Source organism: Bombina bombina, chromosome 7 (genome assembly GCF_027579735.1).
Source record: "Bombina bombina isolate aBomBom1 chromosome 7, aBomBom1.pri, whole genome shotgun sequence".
In the NCBI taxonomy this organism is placed as follows: domain Eukaryota; kingdom Metazoa; phylum Chordata; class Amphibia; order Anura; family Bombinatoridae; genus Bombina; species Bombina bombina.
Window position 1 is genome coordinate 476,634,556 of NC_069505.1, and position 19,638 is coordinate 476,654,193.

General features: G+C 39.7%; 1 protein-coding gene across 3 annotated transcripts in view; it reads left to right on the top strand.

Annotated features, from left to right (window-relative positions):
• The first annotated feature begins 586 nt into the window (after positions 1–586).
• The window catches only part of LOC128666782 (gastrula zinc finger protein XlCGF7.1-like), a 272,466-nt gene continuing 253,414 nt past the window's right edge, over positions 587–19,638 (top strand). For 2 of the 3 annotated variants that reach the window (XM_053721575.1, XM_053721577.1), the window contains exon 1: positions 612–747. In XM_053721575.1, the coding sequence (XP_053577550.1) occupies positions 733–747 (15 nt within the window). In that variant the 5' untranslated portion in view covers positions 612–732. Of the gene's footprint in view, positions 748–19,638 lie in introns of all 3 variants that reach the window. The other variant, XM_053721576.1, reaches the window with a different exon arrangement.

Genomic DNA, 19,638 nt, shown 5'->3' on the forward strand with positions numbered 1-19,638 from the left:
GACAGTCACAGTGGTTACTTTATAAATGACACTCAGTAGTTACCTTATAAATGACAGTCACAGTAGTTACTTTATAAATTACAATCACAGTCATTACCTTATAAATGACAGTCACAGTGGTTATCTTATAAATGACAGTCACAGTGGTTACTTTATAAGTGACAGTCACAGTGGTTACCTTATAAATGACAATCACAGGGATTACTTTATAAGACTGACAGTCACAGTGATTACTTTATAAATGACAGTCACAGTGGTTACTTTATAAATTACAATCACAGTGGTTACTTTATAAATTACAGTTACAGGGGTTACCTTTATAAATGACAGTCACAGTGATTACTTTATAAATGTAAACCAGCATAAACCACTGTGAATGAACATTAAGAACAAGAAAGCTGCAAAATGTTTAGTTTTCAGAATGATTGTCTATATGTTGTTTGTTACATTAAAGTTGATTAAAAAAAAAAAGCAAAGAAAAAAAAGCTTTGAGTGGAGGTCACATGTTTCCTGTCTAGAGTGGAGCTCCAGTCTGCAGCTAGACCCTTCTCAGAATTTGCGTTATCGGTACAGTCATGTGACTGCTGTGACATCATAGGTTCTTTAGCTGAGTGGGAACTATCTGCTACTGACTCAGCTCTCAAATGGTGGATTCTCTAAGGTAATTTCTACACACTATGAGGCGTGGGTTGTGTCCATGAATGAGGCAGACTGACAGCTCTGTACTGTTATATGTTTGTATATCAGGTAAGGCTGGGGAAGGGGCTATGTTTGTGTGTGTGTAGAGGCAGAGGGGAGTAGCTATATCTATTTCTGTATATAAGATACTCTGTGTGTGTCTCAGTGGGACTCTCTCTATAATACACATGCCAGACCTCCCAACTGTCCCTTTTTGACAGGGACAGTCCCTCAGTCTGAGCTCTGTCCCTCAGAGACAGTCAGTCATATGTCCCTACTTGCAGAATGTTCCTAAGCCCCAACCCACTAATCACACATCCACGCCCACAAGCTACTCTTTGGGAGAGACAGACTCTGACAGAGGAACTCCTCTAAATATATGTGTGTGTATAGTGTGCTAAGGAGGAACTGTTTGTGAGAGACAGAGGACCCCACTATAATAATAGATGTGTGTGTATAGTGTGCTAAGGAGGAACTGTTTGTGAGAGACAGAGGACCCCACTATAATAATAGATGTGTGTGTATAGTGTGCTAAGGAGGAACTGTTTGTGAGAGACAGAGGACCCCACTATAATAATAGATGTGTGTATAGTGTGCTAAGGAGGAACTGTTTGTGAGAGACAGAGGACCCCACTATAATAATAGATGTGTGTGTATAGTGTGCTAAGGAGGAACTGTTTGTGAGAGACAGAGGACCCCACTATAATAATAGATGTGTGTATAGTGTGCTAAGGAGGAACTGTTTGTGAGAGACAGAGGACCCCACTATAATAATAGATGTGTGTATAGTGTGCTAAGGAGGGACTGTTTGTGAGAGACAGAGGAACCTCAGTATAATAATATATGTGTGTATAGTGTGCTAAGGAGGGACTGTTTGTGAGAGACAGAGGAACCTCTGTATAATAATATATGTGTGTATAGTGTGCTAAGGAGGGTCTGTTTGTGAGAGACAGAGGAACCTCTGTATAATAATATATGTGTGTATAGTGTGCTAAGGAGGGTCTGTTTGTGAGAGACAGAGGAACCTCAGTATAATAATATATGTGTGTATAGTGTGCTAAGGAGGGTCTGTTTGTGAGAGACAGAGGACCTCACTATAATAATAGATGTGTGTGTATAGTGTGCTAAGGAGGAACTGTTTGTGAGAGACAGAGGACCCCACTATAATAATAGATGTGTGTATAGTGTGCTAAGGAGGGACTGTTTGTGAGAGACAGAGGAACCTCAGTATAATAATATATGTGTGTATAGTGTGCTAAGGAGGGTCTGTTTGTGAGAGACAGAGGAACCTCTGTATAATAATATATGTGTGTATAGTGTGCTAAGGAGGGTCTGTTTGTGAGAGACAGAGGAACCTCAGTATAATAATATATGTGTGTATAGTGTGCTAAGGAGGGTCTGTTTGTGAGAGACAGAGGAACCTCAGTATAATAATATATGTGTGTATAGTGTGCTAAGGAGGGTCTGTTTGTGAGAGACAGAGGAACCTCACTATAATAATATATGTGTGTATAGTGTGCTAAGGAGGGACTGTTTGTGAGAGACAGAGGAACCTCAGTATAATAATAGATGTGTGTATAGTGTGCTAAGGAGGGATTGTTTGTGAAAGACAGAGGAACCTCACTATAATAATACTGTATATGTATGTATAGTGTGCTAAGGATGGAGTGTTTGTGAGAGACAGAGGACCCCACTATAATAATATATGTGTGTATAGTGTGCTAAGGAGGGACTGTTTGTGAGAGACAGAGGAACCTCAGTATAATAATATATATGTGTGTATAGTGTGCTAAGGAGGGTCTGTTTGTGAGAGACAGAGGAACCTCAGTATAATAATATATGTGTGTATAGTGTGCTAAGGAGGGACTGTTTGTGAGAGACAGAGGAACCTCAGCATAATAATATATGTGTGTATAGTGTGCTAAGGAGGAACTGTTTGTGAGAGACAGAGGAACCTCAGTATAATAATATATGTGTGTATAGTGTGCTAAGGAGGGACTGATTGTGAGAGACAGAGGACCCCACTATAATAATATATGTGTGTGTATTGTGCTAAGGAGGAACTGTTTGTGAGAGACAGAGGAACCTCAGTATAATAATATATGTGTGTATAGTGTGCTAAGGAGGGACTGTTTGTGAGAGACAGAGAACCCCACTATAATAATATATGTGTGTATAGTGTGCTAAGGAGGGACTGTTTGTGAGAGACAGAGGAACCTCACTATTATAATACATTATATGTGTGTATAGTGGGCTATGGATGGACTGTGAGAGACAGAGGACCCCACTATAATAATATATGTGTGTATAGTGAGCTAAGGAGGGACTGTGTGTGAGTGACAGAGGAACCTCACTATAATAATATGTGTGTATAGTGTGCTAAGGAGGGACTGTTTGTGAGAGACAGAGGAACCTCACTATAATAATATATATGGGTGTATAGTGAGCTAAGCATGGACTGTTTGTGAGAGACAAAGGAACCTCACTCTAATAATATATGTGTGTATAGTGTGCTAAGGAGGGACTGTTTGTGAGAGACAGAGGAACCTCACTATAATAATATATGTGTGTATATTGTGCTAAGGAGGGACTGTTTGTGAGAGACAGAGGAACCTCTCTATAATAATATATGTGTGTATAGTGTGCTAAGGAGGGACTGTTTGTGAGAGACAGAGGATCCTCAGTATAATAATATATGTGTGTATAGTGTGCTAAGGAGGGACTGTTTGTGAGAGACAGAGGAACCTCTCAATAATAATATATGTTTGTAAAGTGTGCTAAGGAGGGACTGCTTGTGAGAGACAGAGGAACCTCACTCTAATAATATATGTGTGTATAGTGTGCTAAGGAGGGACTGTTTGTGAGAGACAGAGGAACCTCTGTATATTAATATATGTGTGTATAGTGTGCTAAGGAGGGACTGTTTGTGAGCGACAGAGGAACCTCTCTATAATAATATATGTGTGTATAGTGTGCTAAGGAGGGACTGTTTGTGAGCGACAGAGGAACCTCTCTATAATAATATATGTGTGTATAGTGTGCTAAGGAGGGACTGTGAGAGACAGAGGACCCCACTATAATAATATGTGTGTATAGTGTGCTACGGAGGTACTGTTTGTGAGAGACAGAGGAACCTCATTATAATAATATATGTGTGTATAGTGAGCTATGGATGGACTGTTTGTGAGAGAGAGAGAGAGAGAGAGAGAGAGAGAGGAACCTCTCTATAATAATATATGTGTGTATAGTGTGCTAAGGAGGGACTGTTTGTGTGAGAGAGAGAGAGTGAGAGAGAGAGGAACCTCTCTATAATAATATATGTGTGTATAGTGTACTAAGGAGGCACTGTTTGTGAGAGACAGAGGAACCTCTGTATAATAATATATGTGTGTATAGTGTGCTAAGGAGGGACAGTTTGTGAGCGACAGAGGAACCTCTATATAATAATATATGTGTGTATAGTGAGCTAAGGAGGGACTGTTTGTGAGAGAGAGAGAGAGAGAGAGAGAGAGAGAGAGAGGAACCTCTCTATAATAATATATGTGTGTATAGTGAGCTGAGGGACTGTTTGCGAGCGACAGAGGAACCTCTCTATAATAATATATGTGTGTATAGTGAGCTAAGGAGGGACTGTTTGTGAGAGACAGAGGAACCTCAGTATAATATATGTGTGTATAGTGTGCTAAGGAGGGACTCTTTGTGAGAGACAGAGGAACCTCAGTATAATAATATATGTGTGTATAGTGTGCTAAGGAGGGACTGTTTGTGAGCGACAGAGGAACCTCTCTATAATAATATATGTGTGTATAGTGTGCTAAGGAGGGACTGTTTGTGAGATCGAGAGAGAGAGAGGAACCTCTCTATAATAATATGTGTGTATAGTGTGCTAAGGAGGGACTGATTGTGAGAGACAGAGGAACCTCAGTGTAATAATATATGTGTGTATAGTGTGCTAAGGAGGGACTGTTTGTGAGCGACAGAGGAACCTCTCTATAATAATATATGTGTCTATAGTGAGCTAAGGAGGGACTGTTTGTGAGAGACAGAGGAACCTCACTATAATAATATATGTGTGTATAATGTGCTAAGGAGGGACTGATTGTGAGAGACAGAGGAACCTCAGTATAATAATATATGTGTGTATAGTGTGCTAAGGAGGGACTGTTTGTGAGAGACAGAGGAACCTCTCACTAATAATATATATGTGTATAGTGAGCTAAGGAGGGACTGTTTGTGAGCGACAGAGGAACCTCTCTATAATAATATATGTGTCTATAGTGAGATAAGGAGGGACTGTTTGTGAGCGACAGAGGAACCTCTCTATAATAATATATGTGTGTATAGTATGCTAAGGAGGGACTGTTTGTGAGAGACAGAGGAACCTCACTATAATAATATATGTGTGTATAATGTGCTAAGGAGGGACTGATTGTGAGAGACAGAGGAACCTCACTATAATAATATATGTGTTTATAGTGTGCTAAGGAGGGACTGCTTGTGAGAGACAGAGGATCCTCAGTATAATAATATATGAGTGTATAGTGTGCTAAGGAGGGACTGTTTGTGAGAGACAGAGGAACCTCTCAATAATAATATATGTTTGTAAAGTGTGCTAAGGAGGGACTGCTTGTGAGAGACAGAGGAACCTCACTCTAATAATATATGTGTGTATAGTGTGCTAAGGAGGGACTGTTTGCGAGAGACAGAGGACCCTCAGTATAATAATATATGTGTGTATAGTGTTCTAAGGGGGGACTGTTTGTGAGAGACAGAGGAACCTCTCAATAATAATATATGTTTGTAAAGTGTGCTAAGGAGGGACTGCTTGTGAGAGACAGAGGAACTTCACTCTAATAATATATGTGTGTATAGTGTGCTAAGGAGGGACTGTTTGTGAGAGACAGAGGAACCTCTCTATAATAATATATGTGTGTATAGTGTGCTAAGGAGGGACTGTTTGTGAGAGAGAGAGAGAGATAGATAGATAGAGAGAGAGGAACCTCTCTATAATAATATATGTGTGTATAGTGTACTAAGGAGGGACTGTTTGTGAGAGACAGAGGAACCTCTGTATAATAATATATGTGTGTATAGTGTGCTAAGGAGGGACAGTTTGTGAGCGACAGAGGAACCTCTCTATAATAATATATGTGTTTATAGTGTGCTAAGGAGGGACTGTTTGTGAGAGAGAGAGAGAGAAGAACCTCTCTATAATAATATATGTGTGTATAGTGAGCTGAGGGACTGTTTGCGAGCGACAGAGGAACCTCTCTATAATAATATATGTGTGTATAGTGAGCTAAGGAGGGACTGTTTGTGAGAGACAGAGGAACCTCAGTATAATAATATATGTGTGTATAGTGTGCTAAGGAGGGACTGTTTGTGAGAGACAGAGGAACCTCAGTATAATAATATATGTGTGTATAGTGTGCTAAGGAGGGACTGTTTGTGAGCGACAGAGGAACCTCTCTATAATAATATATGTGTGTATAGTGTGCTAAGGAGGGACTGTTTGTGAGATTGAGAGAGAGAGAGGAACCTCTCTATAATAATATGTGTGAATAGTGTGCTAAGGAGGGACTGTTTGTGAGAGAGAGAGAGAGAGAGAGAGAGGAACCTCTCTATAATAATATATATGTGTATAGTGAGCTAAGGAGGGACTGTTTGTGAGCGACAGAGGAACCTCTCTATAATAATATATGTGTCTATAGTGAGCTAAGGAGGGACTGTTTGTGAGCGACAGAGGAACCTCTCTATAATAATATATGTGTGTATAGTATGCTAAGGAGGCACTGTTTGTGAGATCGAGAGAGAGAGAGGAACCTCTCTATAATAATATGTGTGTATAGTGTGCTAAGGAGGGACTGTTTGTGAGAGAGAGAGAGAGAGAGAGAGAGAGAGAGGAACCTCTCTATAATAATATATATGTGTATAGTGAGCTAAGGAGGGACTGTGTGTGAGTGACAGAGGAACCTCACTATAATAATATGTGTGTATAGTGTGCTAAGGAGGGACTGTTTGTGAGAGACAGAGGAACCTCACTATAATAATATATATGGGTGTATAGTGAGCTAAGCATGGACTGTTTGTGAGAGACAAAGGAACCTCACTCTAATAATATATGTGTGTATAGTGTGCTAAGGAGGGACTGTTTGTGAAAGACAGAGGAACCTCACTATAATAATATATGTGTGTATATTGTGCTAAGGAGGGACTGTTTGTGAGAGACAGAGGATCCTCAGTATAATAATATATGTGTATAGTGTGCTAAGGAGGGACTGTTTGTGAGAGACAGAGGAACCTCTCAATAATAATATATGTTTGTAAAGTGTGCTAAGGAGGGACTGCTTGTGAGAGACAGAGGAACCTCACTCTAATAATATATGTGTGCTAAGGAGGGACTGTTTGTGAGAGAGAGAGAGAGAGGAACCTCTCTATAATAATATATATGTGTATAGTGAGCTAAGGAGGGACTGTTTGTGAGCGACAGAGGAACCTCTCTATAATAATATATGTGTCTATAGTGAGCTAAGGAGGGACTGTTTGTGAGAGACAGAGGAACCTCACTATAATAATATATGTGTGTATAATGTGCTAAGGAGGGACTGATTGTGAGAGACAGAGGAACCTCAGTATAATAATATATGTGTGTATAGTGTGCTAAGGAGGGACTGTTTGTGAGAGACAGAGGAACCTCTCACTAATAATATATATGTGTATAGTGAGCTAAGGAGGGACTGTTTGTGAGCGACAGAGGAACCTCTCTATAATAATATATGTGTCTATAGTGAGCTAAGGAGGGACTGTTTGTGAGCGACAGAGGAACCTCTCTATAATAATATATGTGTGTATAGTATGCTAAGGAGGGACTGTTTGTGAGAGACAGAGGAACCTCTCTATAATAATATATGTGTGTATAATGTGCTAAGGAGGGACTGATTGTGAGAGACAGAGGAACCTCACTATAATAATATATGTGTTTATAGTGTGCTAAGGAGGGACTGCTTGTGAGAGACAGAGGATCCTCAGTATAATAATATATGTGTGTATAGTGTGCTAAGGAGGGACTGTTTGTGAGAGACAGAGGAACCTCTCAATAATAATATATGTTTGTAAAGTGTGCTAAGGAGGGACTGCTTGTGAGAGACAGAGGAACCTCACTCTAATAATATATGTGTGTATAGTGTGCTAAGGAGGGACTGTTTGCGAGAGACAGAGGATCCTCAGTATAATAATATATGTGTGTATAGTGTGCTAAGGAGGGACTGTTTGTGAGAGACAGAGGAACCTCTCAATAATAATATATGTTTGTAAAGTGTGCTAAGGAGGGACTGCTCTGTGGAGACAGAGTCACCTCACTCTAATAATATATGTGTGTATAGTGTGCTAAGGAGAGACTGTTTATGAGAGAGAGAGGAACTTCAGTATAATAATATATGTTTGTATAGTGTGCTAAGGAGGGATCGCTTGTGAGAGTCAGAGCGACCCTCACTATAATAATATTTGTGTGTATAGTGTATAGTGTGCTATGGAGGGACTGTTTGTGAGAGACAGAGGAACCTCTCTATAATAATATATGTGTGTATAGTGTGCTAAGGAGGGACTGTTTGTGAGAGACAGAGGAACCTCTCTATAATAATATATGTGTGTATAGTGTGCTAAGGAGGGACTGCTTGTGAGAGACAGAGGAACCTCACTATAATAATATATGTGTGTATAGTGTGCTAAGGAGGGACTGCTTGTGAGAGACAGAGGAACCTCACTATAATAATATATGTGTGTATAGTGTGCTAAGGAGGGACTGTTTGTGAGAGACAGAGGAACCTCAGTATAATAATATATGTGTGTATAATGTGCTAAGGAGGGGCTGTTTGTGAGAGACAGAGAAACCTCACTATATTAATATATGTGTGTAAAGTGTGCTAAGGAGGGACTGTTTGTGAGAGACAGGAACCTCAGTATAATAATATATGTGTTTATAGTGTGCTAAGGAGGGACTGCTTGTGAGAGACAGAGGGCCCTCACTATAATAATATATGTGTGTATAGTGTGCTAAGGAGGGACTGTTTGTGAGAGACAGAGGAACCTCACTATAATAATATATGTATGTATAGTGTGCTAAGGATGGAGTGTTTGTGAGAGACAGAGGACCCCACTATAATAATATATGTGTCTATAGTGTGCTAAGGAGGGACTGTTTGTGAGAGACAGAGGAACCTCTCTATAATAATATATGTGTCTATAGTGTGCTAAGGAGGGACTGTTTGTGAGAGACAGAGTAACCTCTCTATAATAATATATGTGTGTATAGTGTGCTAAGGAGAGACTGTTTGTGAGAGACAGAGGAACTTCACTATAATAATATTTGTGCGTATAGTGTATAGTGTGCTAAGGAGGGACTGTTTGTGAGAGACATAGGAACCTCAGTATAATAATATGTGTGTATAGTGTGCTAAGGAGGGACTGTTTGTGAGAGACAGAGTAACCTCTCTATAATAATATATGTGTGTATAGTGTGCTAAGGAGAGACTGTTTGTGAGAGACAGAGGAACTTCACTATAATAATATTTGTGCGTATAGTGTGCTAAGGAGGGACTGCTTGTGAAAGACAAAGGAACCTCAGTATAATAATATGTGTGTGTATAGTGTGCTAAGCAGGGACTGTTTGTGAGAGACAGAGGAACCTCTCTATAATAATATATATGTGTATAGTGAGCCAAGGAGGGACTGTTTGTGAGAGACAGAGGAACCTCTCTATAATAATATATGTGTGTATAGTGTGCTAAGGAGGGACTGTTTGTGAGCGACAGAGGAACCTCTCTATAATAATATATGTGTGTATAGTGTGCTAAGGAGGGACTGTTTGTGAGCGACAGAGGAACCTCTCTATAATAATATATGTGTGTATAGTGTGCTATGGAGGGACTGTGAGAGACAGAGGACCCCACTATAATAATATGTGTGTATAGTGTGCTACGGAGGTACTGTTTGTGAGAGACAGAGGAACCTCATTATAATAATATATGTGTGTATAGTGTGCTAAGGACGGACTGTTTGTGAGAGACAGAGGAACTGCACTATTATAATACAGTATATGTGTGTATAGTGAGCTATGGATGGACTGTTTGTGAGAGAGAGAGAGAGGAACCTCTCTATAATAATATATGTGTGTATAGTGTGCTAAGGAGGGACTGTTTGTGTGAGAGAGAGAGAGAGAGAGAGAGAGAGAGAGAGGAACCTCTCTATAATAATATATGTGTGTATAGTGTAATAAGGAGGGACTGTTTGTGAGAGACAGAGGAACCTCTGTATAATAATATATGTGTGTATAGTGTGCTAAGGAGGGACAGTTTGTGAGCGACAGAGGAACCTCTATATAATAATATATGTGTGTATAGTGAGCTAAGGAGGGACTGTTTGTGAGAGAGAGAGAGAGAGAGAGAGAGAGAGGAACCTCTCTATAATAATATATGTGTGTATAGTGAGCTGAGGGACTGTTTGCGAGCGACAGAGGAACCTCTCTATAATAATATATGTGTGTATAGTGAGCTAAGGAGGGATTGTTTGTGAGAGACAGAGGAACCTCAGTATAATAATATATGTGTGTATAGTGTGCTAAGGAGGGACTGTTTGTGAGCGACAGAGGAACCTCTCTATAATAATATATGTGTGTATAGTGTGCTAAGGAGGGACTGTTTGTGAGATCGAGAGAGAGAGAGGAACCTCTCTATAATAATATCTGTGTATAGTGTGCTAAGGAGGGACTGATTGTGAGAGACAGAGGAACCTCAGTATAATAATATATGTGTGTCTAGTGTGCTAAGGAGGGACTGTTTGTGAGAGAGAGAGAGAGAGAGAGAGAGAGAGAGGAACCTCTCTATAATAATATATATGTGTATAGTGAGCTAAGGAGGGACTGTTTGTGAGCGACAGAGGAACCTCTCTATAATAATATATGTGTCTATAGTGAGCTAAGGAGGGACTGTTTGTGAGAGACAGAGGAACCTCACTATAATAATATATGTGTGTATAATGTGCTAAGGAGGGACTGATTGTGAGAGACAGAGGAACCTCTCTATAATAATATATGTGTGTATAGTATGCTAAGGAGGGACTGTTTGTGAGAGACAGAGGAACCTCTCTATAATAATATATGTGTGTATAATGTGCTAAGGAGGGACTGATTGTGAGAGACAGAGGAACCTCACTATAATAATATATGTGTTTATAGTGTGCTAAGGAGGGACTGTTTGCGAGAGACAGAGGATCCTCAGTATAATAATATATGTGTGTATAGTGGGCTAAGGAGGGACTGTTTGTGAGAGACAGAGGAACCTCTCAATAATAATATATGTTTGTAAAGTGTGCTAAGGAGGGACTGCTTGTGAGAGACAGAGGAACCTCACTCTAATAATATATGTGTGTATAGTGTGCTAAGGAGGGACTGTTTGCGAGAGACAGAGGATCCTCAGTATAATAATATATGTGTGTATAGTGTGCTAAGGAGGGACTGTTTGTGAGAGACAGAGGAACCTCTCAATAATAATATATATTTGTAAAGTGTGCTAAGGAGGGACTGCTTGTGAGAGACAGAGGAACTTCACTCTAATAATATATGTGTGTATAGTGTGCTAAGGAAACACTGTTTGTGAGAGACAGAGGAACTTCTCTATAATAATATATGTGTGTATAGTGTGCTAAGGAGGGACTGTTTGTGAGAGAGAGAGAGATAGATAGAGAGAGAGGAACCTCTCTATAATAATATATGTGTGTATAGTGTACTAAGGAGGGACTGTTTGTGAGAGACAGAGGAACCTCTGTATAATAATATATGTGTGTATAGTGTGCTAAGGAGGGACAGTTTGTGAGCGACAGAGGAGCCTCTCTATAATAATATATGTGTTTATAGTGTGCTAAGGAGGGACTGTTTGTGAGAGAGAGAGAGAGGAACCTCTCTATAATAATATATGTGTGTATAGTGAGCTGAGGGACTGTTTGCGAGCGACAGAGGAACCTCTCTATAATAATATATGTGTGTATAGTGAGCTAAGGAGGGACTGTTTGTGAGAGACAGAGGAACCTCAGTATAATAATATATGTGTGTATAGTGTGCTAAGGAGGGACTGTTTGTGAGAGACAGAGGAACCTCAGTATAATAATATATGTGTGTATAGTGTGCTAAGGAGGGACTGTTTGTGAGCGACAGAGGAACCTCTCTATAATAATATATGTGTGTATAGTGTGCTAAGGAGGGACTGTTTGTGAGATCGAGAGAGAGAGAGAGAGGAACCTCTCTATAATAATATGTGTGTATAGTGTGCTAAGGAGGGACTGTTTGTGAGAGAGAGAGAGAGAGAGGAACCTCTCTATAATAATATATATGTGTATAGTGAGCTAAGGAGGGACTGTTTGTGAGCGACAGAGGAACCTCTCTATAATAATATATGTGTCTATAGTGAGCTAAGGAGGGACTGTTTGTGAGCGACAGAGGAACCTCTCTATAATCATATATGTGTGTATTATATGCTAAGGAGGGACTGTTTGTGAGAGACAGAGGAACCTCAGTATAATAATATATGTGTGTATAATGTGCTAAGGAGGGACTGATTGTGAGAGACAGAGGAACCTCAGTATAATAATATATGTATGTATAGTGTGCTAAGGATGGAGTGTTTGTGAGAGACAGAGGACCCCACTATAATAATATGTGTCTATAGTGTGCTAAGGAGGGACTGTTTGAGAGAGACAGAGGAACCTCAGTTTAATAATATATGTGTGTATAATGTGCTAAGGAGGGACTGATTGTGAGAGACAGAGGAACCTCACTATAATAATATATGTATGTATAGTGTGCTAAGGATGGAGTGTTTGTGAGAGACAGAGGACCCCACTATAATAATATGTGTCTATAGTGTGCTAAGGAGGGACTGTTTGTGAGAGACATAGGAACCTCAGTATAATAATATGTGTGTATAGTGTGCTAAGGAGGGACTGTTTGTGAGAGACAGAGTAACCTCTCTATAATAATATATGTGTGTATAGTGTGCTAAGGAGAGACTGTTTGTGACAGACAGAGGAACTTCAGTATAATAATATATGTTTGTATAGTGTGCTAAGGAGGGACTACTTGTGAGAGACAGAGGACCCTCACTATAATAATATTTGTGTGTATAGTGTATAGTGTGCTAAGGAGGGACTGCTTGTGAGAGACAAAGGAACCTAAGTATAATAATATGTGTGTGTATAGTGTGCTAAGCAGGGACTGTTTGTGAGAGACACAGGAACCTCTCTATAATAATATATGTGTTTATAGTGAGCCAAGGAGGGACTGTTTGTGAGAGACAGAGGAACCTCTCTATAATAATATATGTGTGTATAGTGTGCTAAGGAGGGACTGTTTGTGAGAGACAGAGGAACCTGTCTATAATAATATATGTGTGTATAGTGTGCTAAGGAGGGACTGCTTGTGAGAGACAGAGGAACCTCACTATAATAATATATGTGTGTATAATGTGCTAAGGAGGGGCTGTTTGTGAGAGACAGAGAAACCTCACTATATTAATATATGTGTGTAAAGTGTGCTAAGGAGGGACTGTTTGTGAGAGACAGGAACCTCAGTATAATAATATATGTGTTTATAGTGTGCTAAGGAGGGACTGCTTGTGAGAGACAGAGGACCCTCACTATAATAATATATGTGTGTATAGTGTGCTAAGGAGGGACTGTTTGTGAGAGACAGAGGAACCTCACTATAATAATATATGTATGTATAGTGTGCTAAGGATGGAGTGTTTGTGAGAGACAGAGGACCCCACTATAATAATATATGTGTCTATAGTGTGCTAAGGAGGCACTGTTTGTGAGAGACAGAGGAACCTCTCTATAATAATATATGTGTCTATAGTGTGCTAAGGAGGGACTGTTTGTGAGAGACAAAGTAACCTCTCTATAATAATATATGTGTGTATAGTGTGCTAAGGAGAGACTGTTTGTGAGAGACAGAGGAACTTCACTATAATAATATTTGTGCGTATAGTGTGCTAAGGAGGGACTGCTTGTGAAAGACAAAGGAACCTCAGTATAATAATATGTGTGTGTATAGTGTGCTAAGCAGGGACTGTTTGTGAGAGACAGAGGAACCTCTCTATAATAATATATATGTGTATAGTGAGCCAAGGAGGGACTGTTTGTGAGAGACAGAGGAACCTCTCTATAATAATATATGTGTCTATAGTGTGCTAAGGAGGGACTGTTTGTGAGAGACAGAGTAACCTCTCTATAATAATATATGTGTGTATAGTGTGCTAAGGAGAGACTGTTTGTGAGAGACAGAGGAACTTCACTATAATAATATTTGTGCGTATAGTGTGCTAAGGAGGGACTGCTTGTGAAAGACAGAGGAACCTCTCTATAATAATATATATGTGTATAGTGAGCCAAGGAGGGACTGTTTGTGAGAGACAGAGGAACCTCTCTATAATAATATATGTGTGTATAGTGTGCTAAGGAGGGACTGTTTGTGAGCGACAGAGGAACCTCTCTATAATAATATATGTGTGTATAGTGTGCTAAGGAGGGACTGTTTGTGAGCGACAGAGGAACCTCTCTATAATAATATATGTGTGTATAGTGTGCTATGGAGGGACTGTGAGAGACAGAGGACCCCACTATAATAATATGTGTGTATAGTGTGCTACGGAGGTACTGTTTGTGAGAGACAGAGGAACCTCATTATAATAATATATGTGTGTATAGTGTGCTAAGGACGGACTGTTTGTGAGAGACAGAGGAACCGCACTATTATAATACAGTATATGTGTGTATAGTGAGCTATGGATGGACTGTTTGTGAGAGAGAGAGAGAGAGAGAGAGAGGAACCTCTCTATAATAATATATGTGTGTATAGTGTGCTAAGGAGGGACTGTTTGTGTGAGAGAGAGAGAGAGAGAGAGAGAGAGGAACCTCTCTATAATAATATATGTGTGTATAGTGTAATAAGGAGGGACTGTTTGTGAGAGACAGAGGAACCTCTGTATAATAATATATGTGTGTATAGTGTGCTAAGGAGGGACAGTTTGTGAGCGACAGAGGAACCTCTATATAATAATATATGTGTGTATAGTGAGCTAAGGAGGGACTGTTTGTGAGAGAGAGAGAGAGAGAGAGAGGAACCTCTCTATAATAATATATGTGTGTATAGTGAGCTGAGGGACTGTTTGCGAGCGACAGAGGAACCTCTCTATAATAATATATGTGTGTATAGTGAGCTAAGGAGGGATTGTTTGTGAGAGACAGAGGAACCTCAGTATAATATATGTGTGTATAGTGTGCTAAGGAGGGACTCTTTGTGAGAGACAGAGGAACCTCAGTATAATAATATATGTGTGTATAGTGTGCTAAGGAGGGACTGTTTGTGAGCGACAGAGGAACCTCTCTATAATAATATATGTGTGTATAGTGTGCTAAGGAGGGACTGTTTGTGAGATCGAGAGAGAGAGAGGAACCTCTCTATAATAATATCTGTGTATAGTGTGCTAAGGAGGGACTGATTGTGAGAGACAGAGGAACCTCAGTATAATAATATATGTGTGTCTAGTGTGCTAAGGAGGGACTGTTTGTGAGAGAGAGAGAGAGAGAGAGAGAGAGAGAGAGGAACCTCTCTATAATAATATATATGTGTATAGTGAGCTAAGGAGGGACTGTTTGTGAGCGACAGAGGAACCTCTCTATAATAATATATGTGTCTATAGTGAGCTAAGGAGGGACTGTTTGTGAGAGACAGAGGAACCTCACTATAATAATATATGTGTGTATAATGTGCTAAGGAGGGACTGATTGTGAGAGACAGAGGAACCTCAGTATAATAATATATGTGTGTATAGTGTGCTAAGGAGGGACTGTTTGTGAGAGACAGAGGAACCTCTCACTAATAATATATATGTGTATAGTGAGCTAAGGAGGGACTGTTTGTGAGCGACAGAGGAACCTCTCTATAATAATATATGTGTCTATAGTGAGCTAAGGAGGGACTGTTTGTGAGCGACGGAGGAACCTCTCTATAATAATATATGTGTGTATAGTATGCTAAGGAGGGACTGTTTGTGAGAGACAGAGGAACCTCTCTATAATAATATATGTGTGTATAATGTGCTAAGGAGGGACTGATTGTGAGAGACAGAGGAACCTCACTATAATAATATATGTGTTTATAGTGTGCTAAGGAGGGACTGTTTGCGAGAGACAGAGGATCCTCAGTATAATAATATATGTGTGTATAGTGGGCTAAGGAGGGACTGTTTGTGAGAGACAGAGGAACCTCTCAATAATAATATATGTTTGTAAAGTGTGCTAAGGAGGGACTGCTTGTGAGAGACAGAGGAACCTCACTCTAATAATATATGTGTGTATAGTGTGCTAAGGAGGGACTGTTTGCGAGAGACAGAGGATCCTCAGTATAATAATATGTGTGTATAGTGTGCTAAGGAGGGACTGCTTGTGAGAGACAGAGGAACTTCACTCTAATAATATATGTGTGTATAGTGTGCTAAGGAAACACTGTTTGTGAGAGACAGAGGAACTTCTCTATAATAATATATGTGTGTATAGTGTGCTAAGGAGGGACTGTTTGTGAGAGAGAGAGAGAGAGAGAGAGAGAGAGAGATAGAGAGAGAGGAACCTCTCTATAATAATATATGTGTGTATAGTGTACTAAGGAGGGACTGTTTGTGAGAGACAGAGGAACCTCTGTATAATAATATATGTGTGTATAGTGTGCTAAGGAGGGACAGTTTGTGAGCGACAGAGGAGCCTCTCTATAATAATATATGTGTTTATAGTGTGCTAAGGAGGGACTGTTTGTGAGAGAGAGAGAGAGAGAGAGAGGAACCTCTCTATAATAATATATGTGTGTATAGTGAGCTGAGGGACTGTTTGCGAGCGACAGAGGAACCTCTCTATAATAATATATGTGTGTATAGTGAATTAAGGAGGGACTGTTTGTGAGAGACAGAGGAACCTCAGTATAATAATATATGTGTGTATAGTGTGCTAAGGAGGGACTGTTTGTGAGAGACAGAGGAACCTCAGTATAATAATATATGTGTGTATAGTGTGCTAAGGAGGGACTGTTTGTGAGCGACAGAGGAACCTCTCTATAATAATATATGTGTGTATAGTGTGCTAAGGAGGGACTGTTTGTGAGATCGAGAGAGAGAGAGGAACCTCTCTATAATAATATGTGTGTATAGTGTGCTAAGGAGGGACTGTTTGTGAGAGAGAGAGAGAGAGAGAGAGAGAGAGAGAGAGAGAGGAACCTCTCTATAATAATATATATGTGTATAGTGAGCTAAGGAGGGACTGTTTGTGAGCGACAGAGGAACCTCTCTATAATAATATATGTGTCTATAGTGAGCTAAGGAGGGACTGTTTGTGAGCGACAGAGGAACCTCTCTATAATAATATATGTGTGTATTATATGCTAAGGAGGGACTGTTTGTGAGAGACAGAGGAACCTCAGTATAATAATATATGTGTGTATAATGTGCTAAGGAGGGACTGATTGTGAGAGACAGAGGAACCTCAGTATAATAATATATGTATGTATAGTGTGCTAAGGATGGAGTGTTTGTGAGAGACAGAGGACCCCACTATAATAATATGTGTCTATAGTGTGCTAAGGAGGGACTGTTTGAGAGAGACAGAGGAACCTCAGTTTAATAATATATGTGTGTATAATGTGCTAAGGAGGGACTGATTGTGAGAGACAGAGGAACCTCACTATAATAATATATGTATGTATAGTGTGCTAAGGATGGAGTGTTTGTGAGAGACAGAGGACCCCACTATAATAATATGTGTCTATAGTGTGCTAAGGAGGGACTGTTTGTGAGAGACATAGGAACCTCAGTATAATAATATGTGTGTATAGTGTGCTAAGGAGGGACTGTTTGTGAGAGACAGAGTAACCTCTCTATAATAATATATGTGTGTATAGTGTGCTAAGGAGAGACTGTTTGTGACAGACAGAGGAACTTCAGTATAATAATATATGTTTGTATAGTGTGCTAAGGAGGGACTGCTTGTGAGAGACAGAGGACCCTCACTATAATAATATTTGTGTGTATAGTGTATAGTGTGCTAAGGAGGGACTGCTTGTGAGAGACAAAGGAACCTCAGTATAATAATATGTGTGTGTATAGTGTGCTAAGCAGGGACTGTTTGTGAGAGACACAGGAACCTCTCTATAATAATATATGTGTTTATAGTGAGCCAAGGAGGGACTGTTTGTGAGAGACAGAGGAACCTCTCTATAATAATATATGTGTGTATAGTGTGCTAAGGAGGGACTGTTTGTGAGAGACAGAGGAACCTCTCTATAATAATATATGTGTGTATAGTGTGCTAAGGAGGGACTGCTTGTGAGAGACAGAGGAACCTCACTATAATAATATATGTGTGTATAGTGTGCTAAGGAGGGACTGTTTGTGAGAGACAGAGGAACCTCAGTATAATAATATATGTGTGTATAATGTGCTAAGGAGGGGCTGTTTGTGAGAGACAGAGAAACCTCACTATATTAATATATGTGTGTAAAGTGTGCTAAGGAGGGACTGTTTGTGAGAGACAGGAACCTCACTATAATAATATATGTGTGTATAGTGTGCTAAGGAGGGACTGTTTGTGAGAGACAGAGGAACCTCACTATAATAATATATGTATGTATAGTGTGCTAAGGATGGAGTGTTTGTGAGAGACAGAGGACCCCACTATAATAATATATGTGTCTATAGTGTGCTAAGGAGGGACTGTTTGTGAGAGACAGAGGAACCTCTCTATAATAATATATGTGTCTATAGTGTGCTAAGGAGGGACTGTTTGTGAGAGACAGAGTAACCTCTCTATAATAATATATGTGTGTATAGTGTGCTAAGGAGAGACTGTTTGTGAGAGACAGAGGAACTTCACTATAATAATATTTGTGCGTGTAGTGTGCTAAGGAGGGACTGCTTGTGAGAGACAAAGGAACCTCAGTATAATAATATGTGTGTGTATAGTGTGCTAAGCAGGGACTGTTTGTGAGAGACAGAGGAACCTCTCTATAATAATATATGTGTGTATAGTGTGCTAAGGAGGGACTGTTTGTGAGTGACAGAGGAACCTCACTATAATAATATATGTGTGTATAGTATGCTAAGGAGGGACTGTTTGTGAGAGACAGAGGAACCTCAGTATAATAATATATGTGTGTATAGTGTGCTAAGGAGGGACTGCTTGTGAGAGACAGAGGAACCTCACTATAATAATATATGTGTGTATAGTATGCTAAGGAGGGACTGTTTGTGAGAGACAGAGGAACCTCAGTATAATAATATATGTGTGTATAATGTGCTAAGGAGGGACTGATTGTGAGAGACAGAGGAACCTCAGTATAATAATATATGTGTGTATAGTGTGCTAAGGAGGGACTGTTTGTGAGAGACATAGGACCCTCACTATAATAATATATGTGTTTATAGTGTGCTAAGGAGGGACTGTTTGTGAGAGACAGAGGAACCTCATTATAATAATATATGTGTGTAAAGTGTGCTAAGGAGGGACTGTTTGTGAGAGACATAGGAACCTCAGTATAATAATATATGTGTGTATAGTGTGCTAAGGAGGGACTGTTTGTGAGAGACAGAGGAACCTCTGTATAATAATATATGTGTGTATAGTGTGCTAAGGAGGGACTGTTTGTGAGAGACAGAGGAACCTCAGTATAATAATATATGTGTGTATAGTGTGCTAAGGAGGGACTGTTTGTGAGAGACAGAGGAACCTCTGTATAATAATATATGTGTGTATAGTGTGCTAAGGAGGGACTGTTTGTGAGAGACAGAGGAACCTCTGTATAATAATAGATGTGTGTATAGTGTGCTAAGGAGGGACTGTTTGTGAGAGACAGAGGAACCTCAGTATAAT